At 40.8% G+C, this 25,595-nt stretch overlaps 1 protein-coding gene across 1 annotated transcript; it reads left to right on the top strand.

Moving 5' to 3' along the window:
- cxxc1b (CXXC finger protein 1b) lies at positions 1-21,333 on the top strand. Its single transcript, XM_061874836.1, has 14 exons — positions 1-158; positions 1,350-1,465; positions 1,561-1,661; positions 3,176-3,315; positions 4,006-4,161; positions 8,816-8,962; positions 9,057-9,167; positions 9,248-9,426; positions 13,948-14,155; positions 18,862-18,972; positions 19,076-19,125; positions 19,203-19,299; positions 19,394-19,546; positions 20,707-21,333. The coding sequence occupies exons 1-14, from the start codon at positions 156-158 to the stop codon at positions 20,851-20,853; spliced, it is 1,719 nt and encodes a 572-aa protein (XP_061730820.1). The 5' UTR covers positions 1-155; the 3' UTR covers positions 20,854-21,333.
- Positions 21,334-25,595: the final 4,262 nt, after the last annotated feature.

Raw genomic sequence — 25,595 nt, 5'->3', positions numbered from 1 at the left:
CGAACATATACGAGTTCGACCGAATGTGATGACGTAGTTTTCGTAGGCGACGCGCACAGCTAGTGTTGTTAGCGCGCTAATGGAATCCCTGTCTACGCGACATTAAACCATTGGCTTTTTTTTGTACGACTTCAGGCACCACAAATCCAATTGAAATGGTAAGTGGTGACATGCGCGTAGGTTTTCCAAATGAAAGACCTAACTACATTATGTCTTTTTGGTTAGTCCATCTAAATATGGCCTATTTCCGCCACGTCTAAAGTGTTGTTTTCCATGCTATCTGAACTCACTATGTTCCCTTCTGGCTGTACATATCCTACTAAATAAGACCTACAATGTTTCAATATCCATTTCTCTGTTGATGTAATTGTTGATACCGAAGTATTGATATCAACCAAAGGTCCTCATCCCACCCCCCGGATTGTAAATAATGTAAATAATTCAATGTATATACTATGATGATTAACCTGTGTGATGACTGTATTATGCTGATTGTATATATTTGTACCATGAATTGATTAACGTGGACCCCAACTTAAACAAGTTAAAAAACGTATTCGGGTGTTACCTTTTAGTCGTCAATTGTACGGAATATGTATCAATCAATCAATATTCTATTCTGTTCTATAATTGTGTAGCAATTTAGTATATCCATCCATCCATCTTCTTCCGCTTATCCGAGGTCGGGTCGCGGGGGAAACAGCCTAAGCAGGGAAACCCAGACTTCCCTCTCCCCAGCCACTTCGTCTAGCTCTTCCCGGGGGATCCCGAGGCGTTCCCAGGCCAGCCGGGAGACATAGTCTTCCCAACGTGTCCTGGGTCTTCCCCGTGGCCTCCTACCGGTTGGACTTGCCCTAAACACCTCCCTAGGGAGGCGTTCGGGTGGCATCCTGACCAGATGCCCGAACCACCTCATCTGGCTCCTCTCGATGTGGAGGAGCAGCGGCTTTACTTTGAGTTCCTCCCGGATGGCAGAGCTTCTCACCCTATCTCTAAGGGAGAGCCCCGCCACACGGCGGAAGAAACTCATTTCGGCCGCTTGTACCCGTGATCTTATCCTTTCGGTCATGACCCAAAGCTCATGACCATAGGTGAGGATGGGAACGTAGATCGACCGGTAAATTGAGAGCTTTGCCTTCCGGCTCAGCTCCTTCTTCACCACAACGGATCGGTACAACGTCCGCATTACTGAAGACGCCGCACCGATCCGCCTGTCGATCTCACGATCCACTCTTCCCCCACTTGTGAACAAGACTTCTAGGTATTTGAACTCCTCCACTTGGGGCAGGCAGTGGTTCTGTTTAAAAACGTTTTGCGTCATGCAATGCAAATATGTTTGTGTTTCTTAGGAAAGCGAAGCATCTGACATAGATCCTGCACCCGGACCAGAATCCGGCAGTATGGATGTGGAGAATGCACCACTGTATTGCATTTGCAGAAAATCGCACATCAATGGTTTCATGATGTATGCACACACACACACACACACACACCTGTTTAATTATTTCAGTCCGTGCACGTGCATTCTCATTATTTAAGTATTGTTTTTGTTCTTCACAGTGGCTGTGATAACTGCAACGAGTGGTTCCATGGCAACTGTATCAATATCACGGAGAAGATGGCCAAGGCTATCCGGGAGTGGTACTGCATGAGCTGCAGAGGTGATTTATCAAAACATCTTAAAGGCCTACTGAAACTTACTACTACCGACCACGCAGTTTGATAGTTTATATATCAATGATGAAATATTAACATTGCAACACATGCCAATATGGCCGGTTTAGTTTACTAAATTGCAATTTTAAATTTCCCGCGGAGTTTATTGTTGAAAACGTTGCGGAATGATGACGCATGCGCGTCACGTCACGGACTGTAAGGAAATATTAGCGCTGCACGACTCGCGGGTAAAAGTCGTCTTCTTTAATCGCATGATTAAACAGTATTTTGGACATCTGTGTTGCTGAATCTTGTGCAATTTGTTCAATTGATAATGGAGAAGTCAAAGTAGAAAGATGGAGGTGGGAAGCTTTAGCCTTTAGCCACACAAACACACGGTGTTTCCTTGTTTAAAATTCCCGGAGGTGAAGCTTTACAATGGATCAGAGCGGTCAAGCGAACAGGGTTCCCGACCACTTGTCAACCGGCAGGTTTCGGCGGGAAAATTGTGGTAAAAAGTCGTCTCTTACCGGAGATCAGCTGAGCTTGCGCCGTCCATGCAGCTGCCGTCGACTTCCCTCAGAGACTGGCGTCAAGACACCCGTGGACACCCCCCTCCGACTATCAGGTACTATTTAATCTCACTAAAACACTAGCAACACAATAGAAAGATAAGGGATTTCTCAGAATTATCATAGTAAATGTGTCTAAAAAAATCTTAATCTGTCCAAATGCAATTGCCTTTTTTTTTTTTAACTTTATTTATTTTTTTTTAAATTCTAGTCCTTCGCTATCAATATCATCATCCACGAATCTTTTATCCCCGCTCAAATTAATGGGGAAATTGTCGTTTTCTCGGTCCGAATAGCTCTTGCTGCTGGAGGGTCCCATTATAAACAATGTGAGGACGTGAGGAGCCCTCACCCTTGTGACATCATTGTCTGCGACTTCTGGTAAAGGCAAGGATTTTTATTAGCGACCAAAAGTTCCAAACTTTATCGTCGATGTTCTCTACTAAATCCTTTCAGCAAAAATATGGAAATATGGCAAAAATGGACCTGCTATCGCGTTTTGATGAGAAAATCTCATTTCAGTAGGTCTTTAACCCTGGTTACAGTTAGTTTGTTATTTCTTCGGTCAATGGTCAACAAAATAAACAAAGAGTTTTGCATAAACAAACAGTTGTACATTCATAAATTGACAATGTTACGGACCGAAAGTGTTTAGGCTGAAGTTGAGCACTTATTTCGCCTAACCCTATAAACGATCTCAAACACACGATGAGCTTCCTAGAAATATCACATCTACTTTACACAAGATAAACACTGTTCAAATACATACACAGTAAAGACGTGTGAAATATCCCTGTACACATGTTGGTTAAACATTTGTACCAATAATATACGATATATAAACACTTATACTTCCTTTATTATTATTATTATTATTAATATTACAATTACAGCATTCATTATGGGTCAAATTGGGACAAATATCGATGTCTTCCTCCTGTCACCAGATGAAAACCCATTCCTGGAAATAAAGTATAGAAAAGAGAAGAAGAACAGAGAGAGGGAACCGGACTCTGATAGGACGGAACGACAGTACAGCACCCCAAGCACTCCAGACTACAGGAGTGAAAGGCGGCGTGGATCAAAAGTGAGTTATCCAAATCTGTATGAGAAAAGATGAGATTTATCTATTTGAATTAGGACAATGCATATTTATCAACATAGAGCAACAATGTAAATTCGCATTGAATGTGAAGCTTCACATTCAATGCGTTTTCTTTATTTTCATGACTCATTGGAGATTGTCACTGAAGGCATCAAAACAATGAATGAACACATGCGGAGTTATGTACTTAACAAAAAAAAAGGTAAAGTAACTGAAAACATGTTTTATATTCTAGTTTCTTCAAAATAGCCACCCTTTGCTCTGATTACTTTTTTGCACACTCTTGGCATTCTCTCAATGAGTTTCAAGAGGTAGTCACCTGAAAGGTGTGTCCAAACTTTTGGCCTGTACTGTACTTTATGCACGATTGCTGCAATATTATCATATATTGTATACTATACAATAATAATGAGATATAACACACCACATGAGAGCGGTGGTGTGTAGATGTTTTTTTTAATCTGATTGTTTTGTATTATTTATCAATGCACACTTCAATATCAATGTTGATGATGTGCATTTATTAGGAAAAAAAGAATGACTGTTATGGCAAGCAGGAAATTGTTGTATTGTCTGATATGAATAAAATGCATATTTTCCCTAAAATACACATTGAAGCTATGAAGTGTGTTTTATCCAGTTACTTACAGCTACTCTTTTAACGTGTTGCAGGTGAAGCGTTCTGTTCGAATGTGTGGTGAATGTGAGCCATGCCGAAGGACGGAGGACTGTGCCCAGTGTGACTTCTGTAAAGACATGAAGAAGTTCGGGGGTCCCAATAAAATAAGGCAGAAATGCAGATTTAGGCAATGTGAAGTCCGAGCAAGGGTAAGTGTAATAATATAAAACAATTCTGTCTCGTTATATTTTGAATGAGTCTAGATTAGGGATGTGCCGATTGATTATCACCGATCAGATTTTAGTGATAAAGTATGTGATCGCTATTGCCGTATATATTTTTAGTCCACGGGCTGACAGATAATTCTGTGTTTCCATACACTGTGAAGCTGCTCCCCTAAGCCAATAATAATCACCTCCATTACGTCAAACAAATTACATTTCTAAATATCTTAGATATCAATGTGAGATAAAACCCAATAAAAAAACCATCAAAAACCGACTGCAATACTCCATTTTAAATTTCGTGACTTGAATATTAATGAAGTATTAGTGACAAGGGCATGTTCACCACTGTGTTACATCACCTTTTCTTTTAAAAACAATCAATAAACGTTTGAGAACTGAGGAAACTAATTGTTGAAGCTTTCATAGTGGAATTCTTTCCCATTCTTGTTTTATGTAGAGCTTCAGTCGTTCAACAGTCCGGGGTCTCCGCTGTCGTATTTTACGCTTCATAATGCGCCACACGTTTTCAATGGAAGACAGGTGTGGACTGCAGGCGGGCCAGGAAAGTACCCGCACTCTTTTTTTACGAAGCCACGCTGTTGTAACACGTGCTGAATATGGCTTGGCATTGCCTTGCTAAAATAAGCATGAAAAAGACGGTGCTTAGATGGCAGCATATGTTGTTTCAGAACCTGTATGTACCTTTCAGCATTAATGGTTCCTTCACAGATGTGTAAGTTACCCATGCCTTGGGCACTAATGCACCCCCATACCATCACAGATGCTGGCTTTTGGACTTTGCGTCGATAACAGTCTGGATGGTTCGCTTCCCCTTTGGTCCGGATGACACGATGCCGAATATTTCCAAAGACAATTTGAAATGTGGAGTCCTCATACCACAGAACAGTTTTCCACTTTGCATCAGTCCATCTTAGATGATCTCGGGCCCAGAGAATCTGGTGGCGTTTCTGGATGTTGTTGATAAATGGCTTTCACATTGAAGGTCACGGTCATTCAATGTTGGTTTCCGGCCATTCCGCTTATGTGGAGTGATTTCTCCAGATTCTCTGAACCTTTTGATTATATTATAAATCAATCAATCAATGTTTACTTATATAGCCCTAAATCACTAGTGTCTCAAAGGGCTGCACAAACCACTACGACATCCTCGGTAGGCCCACATAAGGGCAAGGAAAACTCACACCCAGTGGGACATCGGTGACAATAATGACCCAGTGGGACGTCGGTGACAATGATGACTATGAGAACATGATACTGTGAAAGATCAATCCATAAGCAACATAGATGACGCATCAGAATCCATCGTTAGCAATAGATCATTAGTCATTTTTGCGAGGGCTGTCTCCGTCGAGTGATTTGCCCTGAAACCGGATTGAAAGGTTTCACACAGATTGTTAGACGCTAAGTGTTCATTTAACTGCTCCGCAACAATTTTTTCGAGGATTTTTGAAATAAAGGGAAGGTGAGACACCGGTCGGTAGTTTACCATGAGGTCAGGATCGAGGTTAGGTCTTTCAAGAAGAGGATGAATAACCGCTTTTTTGAATGCTAGGGGAACAGTGCCCGAGGAAAGTGATAAGTTTATAATATTTAGCACTGATGGACCTAATAATACAAAGAGCTCCTTGATCATGATTATGGATTGTAGATGTTGAAATCCCTAAATTTCTTGCAATTGCACTTTGAGAAACGTTGTTCTTAAACTGTTTGACTATTTGCTCACGCAGTTGTGGACAAAGGGGTGTACCTCGCCCCATCCTTTCTTGTGAATTACTTAGCATTTCATGGAAGCTGCTTTTATACCCAATCATGGCACCCACTTGTTCCCAATTAGCCTGCACACCTGTGGGATGTTCCAAATAAGTGTTTATCAGTATTTATTGCCACCTCTCCCAACTTCTTTGTCACGTGTTGCTGGCTTCAAATTCTAAAATTAATGATTATTTGCAACGAAAAAAAATGTTTATCAGTTTGAACATCAAATATGTTGTCTTTGTAGCATATTCAACTGAATATGGGTTGAAAAGGATTTACAAATCATTGTATTCCGTTTATATTTACATCTAACACAATTTCCCAACTCAAATGGAAACGGGGTTTGAACTTAAAATGATCAAAATACGTAAATTATGAATGTTATTATAAATGTGCCAGTTATTACATTACATTTATACTTACACCATGCGTATAAATCCTTAATGGAGGTGTTTTGATATTTTTAAGGGTTTTAATAGGGGGAATAGAGCGACTCCTGCAGGCTCCTTAGATTGAATTTATATAATATTTAGAAAACATGAAAAAAGAAAAACATATGTGTTCTTCTCTTCCTTAGGGATTTTGAATGATCGACAACATCGCCCTCCTCTTAAAAAGCTTCCCTTTTTAAGAGGAGGGCGGATCGATCCGTAACTTGGTGGTGTCGATATCAAGGGTAGTATCAGTATATGAGCAAGACTGGAGTGATATTTTAATTCCTCAAAATAATTTTTTTGTTTTTCTTTATGCGTGTAACCTTAGAGGATAATTCCCTGCATACAGGAGAACTTTAAGAGCAAAAACCAAAATATTTAAATTGATAGCTATGTTTCTGTTTAGTTAGGGTGTCAAACTCATTTTAGCTCAGGGGCCGCATGAAGGAAAATCTGTGCACACTAGGCGCTGGACTATTAAAATCCTGGCATTAAAACTAAAAAATAAAGACAACTTCAGATGGTTTTCTTCGTCTTACTTTTTAGAACCTACACATTCTGAAAATATTACAATAAAAATATAGAAAAATAAACCGGCAGCGGTAAAGTTTAGATCCGTGAAGGAAAGAATAAAGTGAATAAATGATTACAACTGAAAAAAAGTACATATACATCAAAATTAGTTTTCTTTTGTATTATCTTTTTAAATGAATTAACGTTTATGACAACCTTTTTCCAAAACAAAATATAGAATGTGAGATATAACAGGATAATGCATACCATATTTTTCGGACTATAAGTCGCAGTTTTTTGTCATAGTTCGACCGGGGGTGTGACTTATACTCAGGAGCGACTTATGTGTGAAATTATTAACACATTACCGTAAAATATCAAATATTATTCAGCTCATTCACGTAAGAGACTAGACGTATAAGATTTCATCGGATTTAGCGATTAGGAGTGGCAGATTGTTTGGTAAACGTACTGCATTTTCTATATGTTATAGTTACGTCAACATACCATACACGTTCTCAGTTGGTTATTTATGCGTCATATAACGTACACTTATTCAGCCTGTTGTTCACTATTCTTGGTGTTAGGTTTTATCAAATAAATTTCCCCAAAATTTGCGACATATTCTCCAGTGCGACTTATATATGTTTTTTTCCTTCTTTATTATGCATTTTCGGCATAATGATTTTAGGTGCAACTTATACTCCGAAAAATACGGTACATTTATCTTTTTTTTTTCAAAACGGTTACAAAAAAGTGGGACCCCAAATATTTACTGTGGTAACCCATTTTGAAAATTGATAGCGCCAACACTGATGGAGTATTGGTGCGTGCAAAACAGCTGCAGGCGGCTGTGGCCTGCGGGCCGGTTCTATACTTTTTTTTTTTTTTTTTTTTTTTGTCCTGTCCAACCTCTCAGGCAAATCATATAGTTGATGTAGATGCCCATATCGGCTGTTCAGATTTACTTTACAAAAGAGAAGTGTAGGATACTTCTCTTGTTGCCTTATTTGAATTTGACTTTATTAAATGTATTTATGTTATCATTTGGTGCAGCCGGGCCGGAGCAGGAGGGGATAGAAAGAGAAAAAAAAAAGGAAGACAGAGGGGGAAATTGTGGGGATAAGAGGGGGATTAGACAGAGAGAAAAAAACAACAACAGCAAATACAACAATAACAACAACAGCAACAATAGAACAACACCAGCACATACAATATGTACAAATATGATCGTAAAAGTGATAGCAAATAAGCAGTTAGCGAAATAAATAATAATATAGTAATGACAATGAGCATTTTTACACTAAAACTGGAGCAATACAAATACCAATAGAAAAAGCGCTACTGATCATGAACAAAACCAATAGTTTACCTCTATTATCAACAATACAGTTGTTCAAATGCAACAATACGTATACATAATGATAGCTAGAAAGATAATAAAAAAATAAATGAAATTAAATGAAAACAAAAAAAAGGAATACCGAAAGATGAAAGGGAAGAGAGAGACGCAACGTATATTAATCTTATAGATTGTTATAGGAACATATAGCCGGTTCTAATACTAATCAAATGTAATTTCTGGGGCCATACCCGCGGGCCCTAATTTTGACACATAGGAGTTAATCTGTACTATTGACTATGTTTTGCTCAAACAACTGTATGTAATAAAAGAGAATACGGCGTTAGTTTAAATATTGTGTTGATATTGTTAAATCGTCAGTAGCACTCACCGTGAATAATAATTTAAAAATAAATTACAGGTAATATATGTGCTTGTTATTGGTAAAGGCCAATCTCTCTCATGGATGATTGGTCTCTGAATCTGCAGCATAAATTTCTAATGGGAACATTGCTAATCAAAATATTTTATAATAATATTTTTTGTTGTTGTGAATTCTTGTTATATACAGAAAATGCTACGTGTGAAAGAAGAGGAAATGTCTTTACGAGAGAGAAGGGACAACTACCACCACAGACGCAGACGCTACTCTGAAGACTACGACAGCGAGGTTGATCTCTACCGCCAATACAAAGCAGCGGGGATCAACAACAACATGGTAGCACAACATTTTACTCTCACGCCAACTCAGTTCAAAGCATTTTGATAGCAACCGCACGCTGAGCCGTTTTTTTGACTCCCCTCCCTACCAGGCGTGGGGGACTGACGACGACGACGACGAGCCACCTTTTAGTTCTGTCGTGCGAAAGAAAGCCGTGAAGGTGAAACATGTCAAAAGACGAGAAAAGAAGTTTGACAAGAAAGTAAGATCGCTACCTTCTTATGGAAAATTAATTGTGCTAACATACAAGATAACACTCTGGACAATAATGATGTCGTTCAGAAAGAGTCCCGGCGCCACAAGCAGAAGCAGAAGCACCGAGACAGAAATCGACACAGTGAGAGGGGCGATGTGCGCGATCATGGAGGGCGACGTCAGTGTCTTGGGCCAAACTGCGTTACGTCTGCAAAAGTCAACTCCAAATACTGCTCCGAGGAATGTGGCATGAAGTTAGCTGCCAAGTAAGACCTTTCACTTCGTTATTCAGATCTATTAGTGCCGTGTGAGATGCGTACAGAGAAAACAAACGAAAAAGGATTGTTTTATTATTATTTTTTGCATTCTTGCAGAATATTGTTGTAGTTTAAAGGCCTACTGAAATGAGATATTCTTATTTAAACTGGGATAGCAGGTCCATTCGATGTGTCATACTTGATCATTTTGCGATATTGACATATTTTGCTGAAAGGATTTAGTAGAGAACATCCACGATAAAGTTCGCAACTTTTGGTGCTAACAGAAAAGCCCTGCCTCTACCGGAAGTCGCAGACGATGACGTCACATGTTGATGGCTCCTCACATCCTCACATTGTTTTTAATGGGAGCCTCCAACAAAAAGAGCTATTCGGACCGAGAAAACGACAATCTCCCCATTAATTTGAGCGAGGATGAAAGTTTCGTGTTTGAGGATATTGATAGCAACGGACTTGAAAAAAAAAAATACGCGATTGCATTGGGACGGATTCAGATGTTTTTAGACACATTTACTAGAATAATTCTGGGAAATCCCTTGTCTTTTTATTGTGTTGCTAGTGTTTTAGTGAGTGTAATAGTACCTGATAGTCGTAGCTGTGTGTCCACGAGTGTGTTGATGCGCAGTGTCTCAGGGAAGTCGACGGCAGCTTTATGGGCGGCACAAGCTCAGCTGATCTCCGGTAAGAGGCGACTTTTTTACCACAATTTTCTCACCGAAACCTGCTGGTTGACATTCGGTCGGGATCCATGTCCGCTGTGATCCATAGTAAGGTTTCACCTCCGGGAATTTTAAACAAGGAATCACCGTGTGTTTGTGTGGCTAAAGGCTAAAGCTTCCCAACTCCATCTTTCTACTTTGACTTCTCCATTATTAATTGAACAAATTGCAAAAGATCTCCAAAATACTGTGTAATTATAAATAAATAAATGATAAATGGGTTGTACTTGAATAGCGCTTTGACACTACTTCCACATTTACCCATTCACACACACATTCACACACTGATGGAGGGAGCTGCCATGCAAGGCGCCAACCAGCACCCATCAGGAGCAAGGGTGAAGTGTCTTGCTCAGGACACAACGGACGTGACGAGGTTGGTTCTAGATGGGATTTGAACCAGTGACCCTCGGGTTGCGCACGGCCACTCTCCCACTGCGCCACGCCGTCCCATGGGCGGTAAAAGAGACGACTTTTAGCTGTGTGTGTGTGCAGTGCTCATATTTCCTAACAGCCCGTGACGTCACGCGGATACGTCATCATTACGCGACGTTTTCAAGAAGGAACTCCCGGGAAATTTAAAATTGCAATTTAGTAAACTAAAAAGGCCGCATTGGCATGTGTTGCAATGTTAATATTTCATCATTGATATATAAACTATCAGACTGCGTGGTGGGTAGTAGTGGGTTTCAGTAGGCCTTTAAGTCAGCACTTTGGCTCCCTCTAGTGCTACAATGGAACATAACTTAAATAGAGCGCCCATTTGACTTAAAGCAGGGGTGCCCATTACGTCGATCGCGATCGACTGGTCGATCTCGGAGGGTGTGTCAGTCGATCTCAAGCCAGGCATTAAAAAATAGACATAAAAATGAGCAATCATCAATCATACCAAGACTTCACTTTCGTCAGTTGTTTGACATTCTCGGCACCCGAGGATCTTGTGAGATGACGCCGGCTGCTGCAAGCTCATATTTAAGAAAAAAATCACTAACAGGGCGGACGCAGAGAAACACATTTTATTTCTAGAGACTCCGTACCTACTGTCAAAACTCTAAAGACCGACTGCACAGTTCCTGTCTTCACCATAAAAGACCTGTTTCATCCTGCCTGTGTTAACAAAATAAGAGTCTCAGAAAGCTAGCGTGCACAAGCTAGCAAGCTACGGAGTTTGATGCCAATGTATTTCTCCCCCGCCCTCAGCGACCGCTTTCTCACTTGCTTGCCCACCCGCACACTCACTGACGTCACTCACCTGCTGCCAGACATTAAAGGGCCACACACATATGCTACTCTCATAACAAAGTGTTTAAAAACGAGTATGCAAGTTGGACAAATGAGATGCCAAATCCAACCACTTTCATGTGGTATTGGACAGAAAGGGGGACTTTTTTTTTTCCTCCATTTGAAAATGCGGACGTTATCAGCACCACTGTCTGATTCCAATCAATGCAAGTCATCAAAATCAGGTAATACACCAACTTATATTCTTGTCTTCATGAAAGAAAGGAATCTAAGTGTGTTAAACATGCTTGTATTATCATTAAACACCATTAACTTGTTAACAAAAATGTCTCTTTCATAAATAAATAAATATAAATTATAAATAGGAATGAGGTAGATCTCCTCGACTTGGTCAATTGAAAAGTAGCTCGCCTGCAGAAAAAGTGTGAGCGCCCCTGACTTAAAGTATCAGTAAAGTGGAAAAACACGTTGACTTTATATTAGGGTTGGGCGATATATCGATATAGTTGATATATCGCAGGTTTGTCTCTGTGTGATATAGAAAAAGACTATCGGGATTCCCGAGTATACGTTCTCACACAGTGCTGGCATTACACTACAGGCTCTCCTCGCTCTATCTTGTCCGTCCTTCTCACAGACAGCAAGCGCACCTTCTTACATACGTCACATACTGTCACGTCATAAGTCACATACGGATACGCCCTCGCGGAGCAGAGCGGTAGCAGCATGGGTGACGTTAGCTGTGATGCTAGCGTGGCCGTGCGAGTGGTGATACGAAAGAAAGAAGGTGCGAATCTGGTAACAAATGAAGAAAATAATTAATTCCCAAGAAAAACAGCAGGGGGTCCATCGTCTGGCGGTGGTTTGGCTTCAAATGGGAATATGTCGAACAGACAACCGTAATTTGTCAAGTGTGGGGCAAAACGGCGTTGCTATAAAACGTAGCATTACTGCTAATACGTAGCATCATTTGAAAAGTCACCTGCTAGAGAATGAAGAGTACTACGCATGTCAACGTCTCTGTTCGGTGCCACACGCCCACACCATCAAAATGCCGAGGCAAACATTTCCACATCAACATTGTATGAAAAAAATATTGATTTCGTTAGTTGTGATTTCCTGCATGAAAGTTTAAAATGAGCATATATTAATGCAGTATGAACAAGAATGTTTTAGTGTAGACACATAGAATCATCATACTGGTGTGATTATATGTATCGTGTGCTAATTCAAAGCTAAGGCAAATGATCGAGATATATATCGTGTATCGCGATATGGCCTAAAAAAAATATTGCAATATTAAAAAAAGGCCATATCACCCAACCCTACTTTATATGCTTTTCTGTGTTTCATTGTGACCATATCCAACTGTATTTACAATCCGCAAAGTATGTGAAAACACTGTTTAAACATCACAAAATGCCACAAATTCAGTCAGCCATGTTGAATATTCCGCTCCGAATATCTTCGACTATTTTCGGAGATTGACATCATCTTCTGCAGTCTCAAAATAGCCACCCTTTGCTCTGATTAATTTGTAGCACACTCTTGGCATTCACTTAATGAGCTTCAAGAGTCACCTGAAATGGTTTTCACTTCACAGGTGTGCTTGAAGCTCATCGAGAGAATGCCAAGAGTGTGCAAAGCACTAATCAGAGCAAAGGGTGGTTATTTTGAAGAAACTAGAATATAAAACATGTTTTCAGTTGGGCTTCACGGTGGCAGAGGGGTTAGTGCGTCTGCCTCACAATACGAAGGTCCTGCAGTCCTGGGTTCAAATCCAGGCTCGGGATCTTTCTGTGTGGAGTTTGCATGTTCTCCCCGTGAATGCGTGGGTTCCCTCCGGGTACTCCGGCTTCCTCCCACTTCCAAAGACATGCACCTGGGGATAAGTTGATTGGCAAAACTAAATTGGCCCTAGTGTGTGAATGTGAGTGTGAATGTTGTCTGTCTATCTGTGTTGGCCCTGCGATGAGGTGGCGACTTGTCCAGGGTGTACCCCACCTTCCGCCCGATTGTAGCTGAGATAGGCGGCAGCGCCCCCCGCGACCCCAAAAGGGAATAAGCGGTAGAAAGTGGATGGATGGATGGATGGATGGGTTTTCAGTTATTTCACCTTTTTTGTTAAGTACAAACAGTAACTCCACATGTGTTCATTCATAGTTTTGATGCCTTCAGTGACAATCTACAATGTAAATAGTCATGAAAATAAAGAAAACGTATTGGATGAGGAGAAGGTGTGTCCAAACGTTTGGCCTGTACTGTATATTAAGGATGCAACAGTAATGACAATAACCGCAGTAAAACTCTTGTTAGTCGGTCAGTTTTGCCCTATTCAATTAAAAATGATCTAAAAATTGTGATTGATGACCAGTTTGATGAATTTATGGACCTACTAGCATTATCTTGCTAGCTAGCTTAAAAGTGTATCTCCACTTGTGGGGTTATACTGAAACCAGAGATACTTGTTTATCCATTGTGATCCACTAATAATAGACACAATGCGTAATAGCCACCCTCTAATGTGTGTGTACGGCTCTCTCTACAGTCGAATTTATGAAATCCTCCCCCAGAGGATCCAGCAATGGCAGCAGAGTCCCTGCATTGCAGAGGAGCACGGGAAGAAGCAACTGGAGCGCATTCGCAGGGAGCAGCAGAACGCACGCTTGCGTCTCACCGAAATGGAGCGCCGCTTCCACGAGCTGGAAGGCATCATCGCCAAGGCCAAGCAGCAGGTGGTGCAGCAAGACGAGGAGGTGATGTTGTCTTTTACTGAATCTTTAGTAGATGTGTTGTGGATGTTGTCGTTTAAACCACATACAGTTGATGTTGTCTTAACTACTTTTTAACACCTCATACATGCACCTGGTCTGCCAGAGAATAAGATGACATAACAGGAGGGATCAATGTTGCCAACTTTGCAATTATTTAGACAAGTGCTGTCAAATGATTACCATATTTTTCGGAGTATTAGTCACTCCAGAGTATAAGTCGCATTTACCGAAAATGCATAATAAAGAAGGAAAAAAAAACATATATAAGTCGCACTGGAGTATAAGTCGCATTTTGGGGGGAAATTTATTTGATAAAACCCAACACCAAGAATAGACATTTAAATGATAAATGGGTTGTACTTGTATAGCGCTTTTCTACGTTCAAGGTACTCAAAGTGCTTTGACACTACTTCCACATTTACCCATTCACACACTGATGGAGGGAGCTGCCATGCAAGGCGCTAACCAGCACCCATCAGGAGCAAGGGTGAAGTGTCTTGCTCAGGACACAACGGACGTGACGAGGTTGGTACTAGGTGGGGATTGAACCAGGGACCCTCAGGTTGCGCACGACCACTCTCCCACTGCGCCACGCCGTCATTTGAAAGGCAATTTAAAATAAACAAAGAATAGTGAACAACAGGCTGAATAAGTGTACGTTATATGATGCATAAATAACCAACTGAGAAAGTGCCTGGTATGTTAACGTAACATATTATGGGAAGAGTCATTCAAATAACTATAACATATAGAACATGCTATACGTTTACCAAACAAACAATCTGTCACTCCTAATCGCTAAATCCCATGAAATCTTATACGTCTAGTCTCTTACGTGAATGAGCGAAATAATAATATTTGATATTTTACGGTAATGTGTTAATAATTTCACACATAAGTCGCTCCTGAGTATAAGTCGCACCCCAGGCCAAACTATGAAAAAAAACTGCGATAATTAAAAAAATTACATTACTCACACTTTTGAGTTTGGGATTAATCAGGATTAATCATTGGTTATTACCCACTTGCAATATTTGAATTGACTTGAAAAAGACCCCGATATTTGGAGACAAAGGCAATTTTACTGTCCAAATGTCATACAGGAGCATTTTTCAAATGTTTTATTTGAATGCACGTCATTCATTTTTTCAAAACCTGTCAACTGTTTGATTGGAAGTCACATCAAGGTATATGTTGAAGTAAACTATGCTAGCGAGCACAACAAAGTCTCCTCACTCATCTTTGCACTGACTTACGCATTGACCTGGGGCCGCATTTATCTAGCTTCTTAGAATTACTCCTAAGAAGTCTGCTAAGAGTTGACTTATGAGTAAAGAAATTTTTCGCTGAAAGCTGCACTTAAAAGTTAGTTATCGAGTGTCTTACTCACACTTTCAGCGAAGTGTAGGACTGAATTTTAAGTGTCACACTCAGAGCTGAATTACGACATTAATATGTGCCATATACGGAATTTTAGGTAATGTCATTTCTGTGTCTATGGAATGACCAATCACGGAAGGGAATCCCTTGTCTAAGAAAAAATAAATATCTTAGAAATATTTAAGTGGACAATGGGAGTGTATATTTTGACAATAAACTACAAAATAATACAAAACAAACAATATTGGCAATGGGGTATCGGACTGTCTTATTGTGGCAGTCCGATCCCTGTACGATCAGTGTCAGAGCTTGGTCCGCATTGCTGGCAGTAAGTCGGACACGTTTCCAGTGAGGGTTGGACTCCGCCAAGGCTGCCCTTTGTCACCGATTCTGTTCATAACTTTTATGGACAGAATTTCTAGGCGCAGTCAAGGCGTTGAGGGGTTCCGGTTTGGTGGCCGCGGGATTAGGTCTCTGCTTTTTGCAGACGATGTGGTCCTGATGGCTTCATCTGGCCGGGATCTTCAGCTCTCGCTGGATCGGTTCGCAGCCGAGTGTGAAGCGACCGGAATGAGAATCAGCACCTCCAAGTCCGAGTCCATGGTTCTCGCCCGGAAAAGGGTGGAATGCCATCTCCGGGTTGGGGAGGAGACCCTGCCCCAAGTGGAGGAGTTCAAGTACCTAGGAGTCTTGTTCACGAGTGGGGGAAGAGTGGATCGTGAGATCGACAGGCGGATCGGTGCGGCGTCTTCAGTAATGCGGACGTTGTACCAATCCGTTGTGGTGAAGAAGGAGCTGAGCTGGAAGGCAAAGCTCTCAATTTACCGGTCGATCTACGTTCCCATCCTCACCTATGGTCATGAGCTTTGGGTCATGACCGAAAGGATAAGATCACGGGTACAAGCGGCCGAAATGAGTTTCCTCCGCCGTGTGGCGGGGCTCTCCCTTAGAGATAGGGTGAGAAGCTCTGCCATCCGGGAGGAACTCAAAGTAAAGCCGCTGCTCCTTCACATCGAGAGGAGCCAGATGAGGTGGTTCGGGCATCTGGTCAGGATGCCACCCGAACGCCTCCCTAGGGAGGTGTTTAGGGCACGTCCAACCGGTAGGAGGCCACGGGGAAGACCCAGGACACGTTGGGAAGACTATGTCTCCCGGCTGGCCTGGGAACGCCTCGGGATCCCCCGGGAAGAGCTAGACGAAGTCGCTGGGGAGAGGGAAGTCTGGGCTTCCCTGCTTAGGCTGCTGCCCCCGCGACCCGACCTCGGATAAGCGGAAGAAGATGGATGGATGGATGGATTGGCAATGAATAGAAAAATAAATGTTTCCTTTTCTTTCCAATTCATTAGTTAGGAAACTAATTTGAAACTGGTGTGGGTGGCCCTATATATACTAGCCCACTGCAGCCACATGCAGAAATCAACATGGAATTGAAAAGAAAACCACGCACGTTCGCGCACGTCTCTCTCGCCTCAGCGCCATTCCCCGCTGGCAACTCCTAACCACTTAGGAAACCTCCTGAAGGTCTCTTAAATGTCGTGGAGAGTAGGAGTCATTCTAATAGCGTCAATAGCTATTCGCTCAATAGCTTCAGTTTCTTCTTCAATACTTTCATAATCCAACCATCTGTTTCAATAGATGCGTAATCTATTGAATCGCTTAAACCGCTGAAATCCGAGTCTGAATCCGAGCTAATGTCACTATATCTTGCTGTGGTATTTCCATTGTTTGTTTACATTGGCAGCACTGTATGACGTCACAGGAAAATGGATAGTGGTTTCGAAGATAGCGAAAATAAGGCACTTTAAAGCTTTATTTAGGGATATTCCGGGACCGGTAAAATTTTGAAAAAAAATACAACAAGCCACTGGTAACTGGTTTTTAATGTTTTTAACCCTTTTGAAATTGTGATAATGTTCCCCTTTAAGAAAGTTGATAAATAGCTTTTATTCTTAAGTTTGAGAGTAGGACTAAATTTCGTGTAAAATGGCACTCTAAGACACTTGATAAAAAAGGCCCTAGATAACCAACCACATAACAACCTGCGCCGCCTTTCAGGTAATTATCCACATTTAAGATAGAGTCAAAGTTAGTTGCGAGATGAATCTGCGTATATCATAAATTATGTGATCATCTTTTTTTTTTTTTTATGATTAAACCCGTTATTTTTGACAGCCTGCCGAAAGAAGCAACAGAATAATTTGTTTTATTTCTTCTAAACATAATTGTATTGCTTACTCTTTGCCTCCCTAAAATGACATGCACATGCGTCATGGCCAATTATTCAAAATGGGACACAGACACACACTGAAATAAATAGTTTGTAATCCTGTGAGCAACACTGAAGATTTTATTTCAACTAAAGCTGTTTTAGAATTAACCAAGATTGTATTTTCCAGGCCGCACCCTCTAAATTTTAGGAGAAAACAAAATATTTCATATATTAGCTCCACTGGACTATAAGGCACAGATTTAAACTGGTACTTTATGAAATGACATAATCACATAGAATCATTTTGTGAATGTTTATGTACATACATCAATTGTTTACAAGTGAAGTGAAGTGAATTTTATTTATATTTCGCTTCTTCTCTAGTGACTTAAAGCACTTTACATAGTGAAACCCAATATCTAAGTTACATTCAAAGCAGTGTGGGTGGCACTGGGACCAGGTGGGTAAAGTGTCTTGCCCAAGGACACAACGGCAGTGACTAGGTTGGCAGAAGTGGGAATCGAACCTGCAACCCTCAAGTTGCTAGCACGGCAACTCTACCAACCGAGCTAAACCGCCCCGATGCCTGTAACATGGCAGTAAAACAGCTGATCAAAAAACAAAACAGAAAAGTCATTATGAGATGAATAAGATTTTCTCCTTTTTAATAAGCTTCAAGTTATCAGGATTCCTCTTCCTTGTGATTTGTAAACGGTGAATCGTTTTAGTACATTGTTTGATTTCTTTGCTTAATCCATTCCATAAATTAGCCACTGGGAAAGAAAAATCCTTACATTTATGTAAGCCGCAGGGTTCAAAGCTTGGGGAAAAAGTAGCACCTTATAGCCCAGGAAAATACAGTAATCACGTGTAAAGGCAGATTAATCACGCAGTTAATTTTGATAGCACAAGCTCTATTACCTTAACCACACCACCTGAAAAGTGGCTAATTGTTCATTCAAATTATGCAAGCCAGTAATTTAATTTGATTAATTATGATTAATCAAAGTTCAAAGTGTAATTTAATATTATTATTTTTTAAAAAGCATAGTTTGACAGCACAAATTTTAACCTTGTGTTTTCCGTCTACTATTTGCAGGTGAATGAAGGGGATGGTGAAGACACAGACCTCCAAATTTTTTGCGTGTCCTGCAGCCATCCTGTCAATCCAAAAGTGGCACTGAGACATATGGAGAGATGCTATGCAAAGGTGACATTTTCATACATTGTAGTGGCTCCTTCTTAACTTGAGACGTTAAAGGAAAACATTGTCATATGAAAATTGTTGAAAAAGTATCATTGTATCTTCACAGTACGAGAGTCAGACCTCCTTTGGTTCCATGTATCCTACAAGAATCGAAGGGTAGGGAAAACACGGAACTTCCTGTCAGTTTAGTCGCGATATAATATTTTATTGTTTTTTTGTATTTTTCGCCGCAGAGCAACCAGACTTTTCTGTGACGTGTACAATCCCCAAAGCAAAACGTACTGCAAGAGGCTTCAAGTTTTGTGTCCAGAACATTCCAGAGACCCTAAGGTGAGGGCAGCTGTGTTTCTGTCATCCACAATAAACACCTAACCCTACTTTTGTTCTGTGGGTTTTTCTCCCATTTCATCCATCTTCCGAGTAGATTTCTGTGGACGAGGTGTGTGGTTGTCCCTTGGTGAAAAACGTCTTCGAGTTGACAGGAGAATACTGCAGAGTTTCCAAACGGAAATGCAACAAACATTACAACTGGGAAAAGCTCAGGAGGGCTGAAGTGGATTTGGAGCGAGTCCGAGTGGTGGGTACATAAATACTGAGTACAGTTTTAAAGGCCTACTGAAATGAGATTTTCTTATTTAAACGGGGATAGCAGGTCCATTCTATGTGTCATACTTGATCATTTCGCGATATTGCCATATTTTTGCTGAAAGGATTTAGTAGAGAACATGGACGATAAAGTTCGCAACTCTTGGTCGCTAATAGAAAAGCCCTGCCTTTGCCGGAAGTATGTGCGCGTGACGTCAAGAGTTGAAGGGCTCCACACATATTCACATTGTTTTTAATGGGAGCTATTCGGACCGAGAAAACGACAATTTACCCATTAATTTGAGCGAGGATGAAAGATTTGTGTTTGAGGATATTGATAGCGAAGTATTAGAAAAAAGAAAAAAATCTAGTTTAAAAAAAAAAAAGGCGATTGCATTGGGACGGATTCAGATGTGTTTAGACACATTTATTAGGGATAATGCTGGGAAATCCCTTATCTTTCTATTGTGTTGCTAGTGTTTTAGTTAGTTTAATAGTACCTGATAGTCGGAGGGGTGTGTCCACGGGTGTCTTGAGGCCAGTCTCTGAGGGAAGTCGACGGGAGCTGTATGGACGGCGCAAGCTCAGCTGATCTCCGGTAAGAGGCGACTTTTTACCACAATTTTCTCACCGAAAACTGCTGGTTGACATTTGGTCGGGATCCATGTCCGCTTGACCGCTCTGATCCATAGTAAAGTTTCACCTCCGGGAATTTTAAACAAGGAATCACCGTGAGTTTGTGTGGCTAAAGGCTAAAGCTTCCCAACTCCATCTTTCTACTTTGACTTCTCCATTATTAATTGAACAAATCGCAAAAGATTCAGCAACACAGATGTCCAGAATACTGTGTAATTATGCAATTAAAGAAGACTACTTTTAGCCGCGAGTCGTGCAGCGCTAATATTTCCTTACAGTCCGTGACGTCACGCGCATGCGTCATCATTTCTCGACGTTTTCAACAATAAACTCCGCGGGAAATTTAAAATTGCAATTTAGTAAACTAAAAAGGCCGTATTGGCATGTGTTGCAATGTTAATATTTCATCATTGATGTATAAACTATCAGACTGCGTGGTGGGTAGTAGTGGGTTTCAGTAGGCCTTTAAGGTGCAAGCTGTATTATTCACAACTTGTATCGTTTCTGCACCTGTAGTGGTACAAGTTGGACGAGCTCTTTGAACAAGAACGGAATGTCAGGACTGCTATGACCAACAGAGCCGGTCTACTGGCACTGATGCTGCACCAAACCATTCAACACGATCCCTTGACGACTGATCTTCGTTGTAACAAGGATAGATAGTAGTATCTATTGCTATACATATGGTCGGACAAGTAGAAACGTGTTTACCAGTTTGACTTCAATGAAAACTGATTTTCAATTGGAATAATTATTTTTAAATATTTTTATTCATAACTAACTTAAAGTGATATATATTTTCCTGACTTTAGTATAGGAACTAGTGAAGTTTTTGCCATTAAAACTGTAAATCAGGGTTTCCACTATATATTATAAGATAATATAAGGGGCCACTTTGTTATTTTTGTATTTATATTTGTATCATGTAAAAAGGCTAAAAAAAAAAAAAGGTCATGTATATATTTAAAGATAGCGCTTTTTGTTACTATGGATATTGGTGTCATAATTTCAGTCTTTTTTCATTTCTCCGTTTACGTAAGATAATTTTGGGGTTTAATTTATTTCTGCAATGTGCCCGCAGACCAATAAAAAAAACATTACGGGCCGCAGAGCCTTGCCCGAAAATAAACTCCTTAAAATGCCCTACTGGCTAAGCTGTGTGTTTCTAATTATGTGCCTAATTAATTACTGATGACATTACATTGTAATATATACAACCTTTTGTGAAATGCAACACAAGATAAGAACGACAAGTGTATTTTTGTTCATACATCCATTAATAGTGACTCTGAAACGCCTTTTATTGTTGAATTGTAAAATCGAAGGTATAGTCAGGGTCATGCTAAATAACCATGTGACTAAATTTGTTGACGAGTTCAACAACAGCTTTAGTGACTCTTAGCTATTGTAGGTGTTACGTTGTCATAAATGTAATATTTTACCTAAGTAGTTTTTATTTGTACTAAGTTTAGTGACCCAGGTGGTGGTCAAAGAGAATTCTGCTTGCTGCGCTTGTTGCGCAATGTGTGTTGTGCTGCATTGCCATTTTAGTTTTTTTAGTGTTGTGAAATATTTGTTTAAGTCAGATTAATCACAGTTGCTACAAAAGCCTTACTTAACGTATATGTGGTACTTTCGCTATGAAAACTGTAAATCAGGGTTGTTCAAACTGTTTCCACTATATAACAGTGGTTCTCAAATGGGGGTACATGTACCCCTGGGGGTACTTGAAGGTATGCCAAGGGGTACGTGAGATTTAAAAAAATAATAATAATAATAATTGTAAAAATAGCAACAATTCAAAAATCCTTTATAAATATTTTTATTAAATAATACTTCAAAAAAATATAAATGTAAGTTCATAAACTGTAAAAAGAAATGCAACAATGCAGTATTCAGTGTTGACAGCTAGATTTTTTGTGGACATGTTCCATAAATATTGATTTTAAATATTTATTTTTTGTGAAGAAATGTTTAAAATTAAGTTTATGAATCCAGATGGATCTCTATTACAATCCCCAAAGAGGGCACGTTTCTTCTATGTGTAGAAATCTTTATAATTGAATCACTTGTTTATTTTTCAACAAGTTTTTAGTGTTTTTTATATCTTTTTTTTCCAAATAGCTCAAGAAAGACCACTACAAATGAGCATTATTTTGCACTTTTATACAATTTACTAGATCAGAAACTGATGACATAGTGCTGTATTTTACTTCAAGTCTTTTTTTCAACCAAAAATGCTTTGCTCTGATTAGGGGGTACTTTAATTAAAAAAATGTTCACGGGGGGTACATCACTGAAAAAAGGTTGAGAACCACTGTATTATAAGATAATATAAAGGGCCACATTTTTATTTTTTTATTTATATTTGTATCATGTAAAAAGGCCTGATCACAGATCCTACAGCAAATCAGGCCGTAGTTATGGTAAATGGTAAATGGGTTGTACTTGTATAGCGCTTTTCTACCTTCAAGGTACTCAAAGCGCTTTGACACTACTTCCACATTTACCCATTCACACACACATTCACACACTGATGGAGGGAGCTGCCATGCAAGGCGCCAACCAGCACCCATCAGGAGCAAGGGTGAAGTGTCTTGCTCAGGACACAACGGACGTGACGAGGTTGGTACTAGGTGGGATTTGAACCAGGGACCCTCGAGTTACGCACGGCCACTCTCCCACTGCGCCACGCTGTCCCGTAGTTCAGCTAAAGAAGCATGTTCGGTCAAAATAAAGTGCGCTATTAATCGGTAATGTGCGGCAGAACGGTGGAACAGGGGTTATAGTGCATGTACCTCCCAAAACGAAAGTCCTGAGTAGTCCTCAGTTCAATCCCATGCTCAGGATCTTTCTGTGTGGAGTTTGCATGTTCTCCCCATGACTGCGTGGGTTCCCTCCGGGTACTCCGGCTTCCTCCCACTTCCAAAGACATACACCTGGGGATAGGTTGATTGGCAACACTAAATTGGCCCTAGTGTGTGAATGTGAGTGTGAATGTTGTCTGTCTATCTGTGTTGGCCTTGTGATGAGGTGGCGACTTGTCAGGGTGTACTCTGCAATGAGGAGGTGACTTATCCGGGGTGTACCCCGCCTTCTACCCGAATTCTCCAGCACCTCCCGCAACCCTTAAAGGGACAAGCGGTAAAAAATGGATGGATGGATATTAATCGGTGTTCATACATGATCAATGCAATATTCTTTGTCATTATTAACATGTATTAACATGCTAAATGGGCTTCACGGTGGCAGAGGGGTTAGTGCGTCTGCCTCACAATACGAAGGTCCTGCAGTCCTGGGTTCAAATCCAGGCTCGGAATCTTTCTGTGTGGAGTTTGCATGTTCTCCCCGTGAATGCGTGGGTTCCCTCCGGGTACTCCGGCTTCCTCCCACTTCCAAAGACATGCACCTGGGGATAGGTTGATTGGCAACACTAAATTGGCCCTAGTGTGTGAATGTTGTCTGTCTATCTGTGTTGGCCCTGTGATGAGGTGGCGACTTGTCCAGGGTGTACCCCGCCTTCTGCCTGATTGTAGCTGAGATAGGCCCCAGCGACCCCAAAAGGGAATAAGCGGTAGAAAATGGATGGATGGAACATGCTAAATTTTACTGCACTATAGGTCTTTTTAGTGGGATTCTACAGTGCCATCATTTAACAAAAACTGCCCAGGGTTTCCCGGCTGCAATTGCACTAAACTATTAAGTTGAGGTCTAGTTGTGGGCCTGTTGGCTACAAAGTATGTGAACCACAAAATATGGTCCTGTGGGCTATGAAGTATGTGACCATGATATATGGGCCTGTGGGCTATGAAATATGTGGACCAAGAAATATGGGCCTGTGGCCCATGAAATATGGGCTTGTGGGCTATGAAATATGTGGACCAAGAAATATGGGCCTGTGGGCTACGAAGTATGTGGACCATGAAATATGGGCCCGTGTCACATGAAATGTGGGCCACAAAATATGGGCCTGTGGGCCACAATACAGGCCTGAGGGCCACAAAATATGGGCCTGTGGGCTATGAAATATGTGGACCAAGAAATATGGGCCCGTGGCCCATGAAATATGGGCCTGGGGGCTATGAAATATGTGGACCAAGAAATATGGGCCTGTGGGCTACGAAGTATGTGGACCATGAAATATGGGACTGTGGCCCACGAAATATGGGCCTGTGGGCCACAAAATATGGGCCTGTGGGCCACAATATAGGCCTGAGGGCCACAAAATATGGGCCTGTGGGCTATGAAATATGTGGACCAAGAAATATGGGCCCGTGGCCCATGATATATGGCCCTGGGGGCTATGAAATATGTGGACCAAGAAGTATGGGCCTGTGGGCTACGAAGTATGTGGACCATGAAATATGGGCCCGTGGCCCACGAAATATGGGCCTGTGGGCCACAAAATATGGGCCTGTGGGCCACAATATAGGCCTGTGGGTCACAAAATGTGGGCCTGTGGGTCACAAAATATGGGCCTGTGGGCTATGAAATATGTGGACCAAGAAATATGGGCCCGCGGACCACGAAATATGGGCCTGTGGGCTATGAAATATGTGGACCAAGAAATATGGGCCTCTGGGCTACAAAATATGTGGACCATGAAATATGGGCCCGTGACCCACGAAATATGGGCCTGTGGGCCACGAAATATGGGTCTGTGGGCCACAATATAGGCCTTAGGGCCACAAATGGCCAGTGGGCTGCTAGTTTGAGATCCTGGGTTAAATAATTGATTGCTTGATTGATTGAAACTTTTATTAGTAGATTGTACAGTTCAGTACATATTCTGTACAATTGACCACTAAATGGTAACACCCCAATAAGGGTTTCAAGTTGTTTAAGTTGGGGTCCATGTAAATCAATTCATGGTAAACAATACAAAGGAATTACAATAAAAATAACCACTGCCTTAAAGGTAACCTAATGCCATTTGTTTTCCAAACAGTCATTTTAAATTTACATATGCATATTGTATATATTTCTTTTTTTTTTTGTCCAACTTAGCTATTTGAGCTTTAAGTAGACATTTAAGAGAGTGGTTATTTAATTCACCGCAAAATGCCTGTTTGAAAGTAATGAACAAATATGTATTTCACATAGGTTGTCAACTAATCCGTGTAATTCTGGATTTTATTATGGGCGGTGAAAAATGAAATATTAAACTTTTATTATGTTTACAGCGTGAAATCCACTAGCCGTGACGTGACAAAGAACAGATGGGTAGAATGAGAGGAATCCCGCCTCTGCTTTCACAATTAGTCAATTTCATAAACAACGCAGTATTTTTGGCTAACAACATACCAACGAAATAGTTATTCGTCAACAATTTACTTGTTCGGTTTAAACGAGGCTTATTTGCAAAGGGCCAGGACGGTTGTTCGGGCAACTTTCTGGTCAGGCGA

Source organism: Nerophis ophidion, linkage group LG16 (genome assembly GCF_033978795.1).
Source record: "Nerophis ophidion isolate RoL-2023_Sa linkage group LG16, RoL_Noph_v1.0, whole genome shotgun sequence".
NCBI lineage: Eukaryota > Metazoa > Chordata > Actinopteri > Syngnathiformes > Syngnathidae > Nerophis > Nerophis ophidion.
Note: the sequence above shows the minus strand (reverse complement) of the source record. Positions and strands in the feature narration are given on the sequence as shown.

Coding starts and splice junctions, on each gene's coding strand:
- cxxc1b (XM_061874836.1), top strand. Junction 1,662..3,175: donor GTACTGCATGAGCTGCAGAG/GTGATTTATCAA, acceptor TCCTGTCACCAG/ATGAAAACCCATTCCTGGAA. Junction 4,162..8,815: donor AATGTGAAGTCCGAGCAAGG/GTAAGTGTAATA, acceptor TGTTATATACAG/AAAATGCTACGTGTGAAAGA.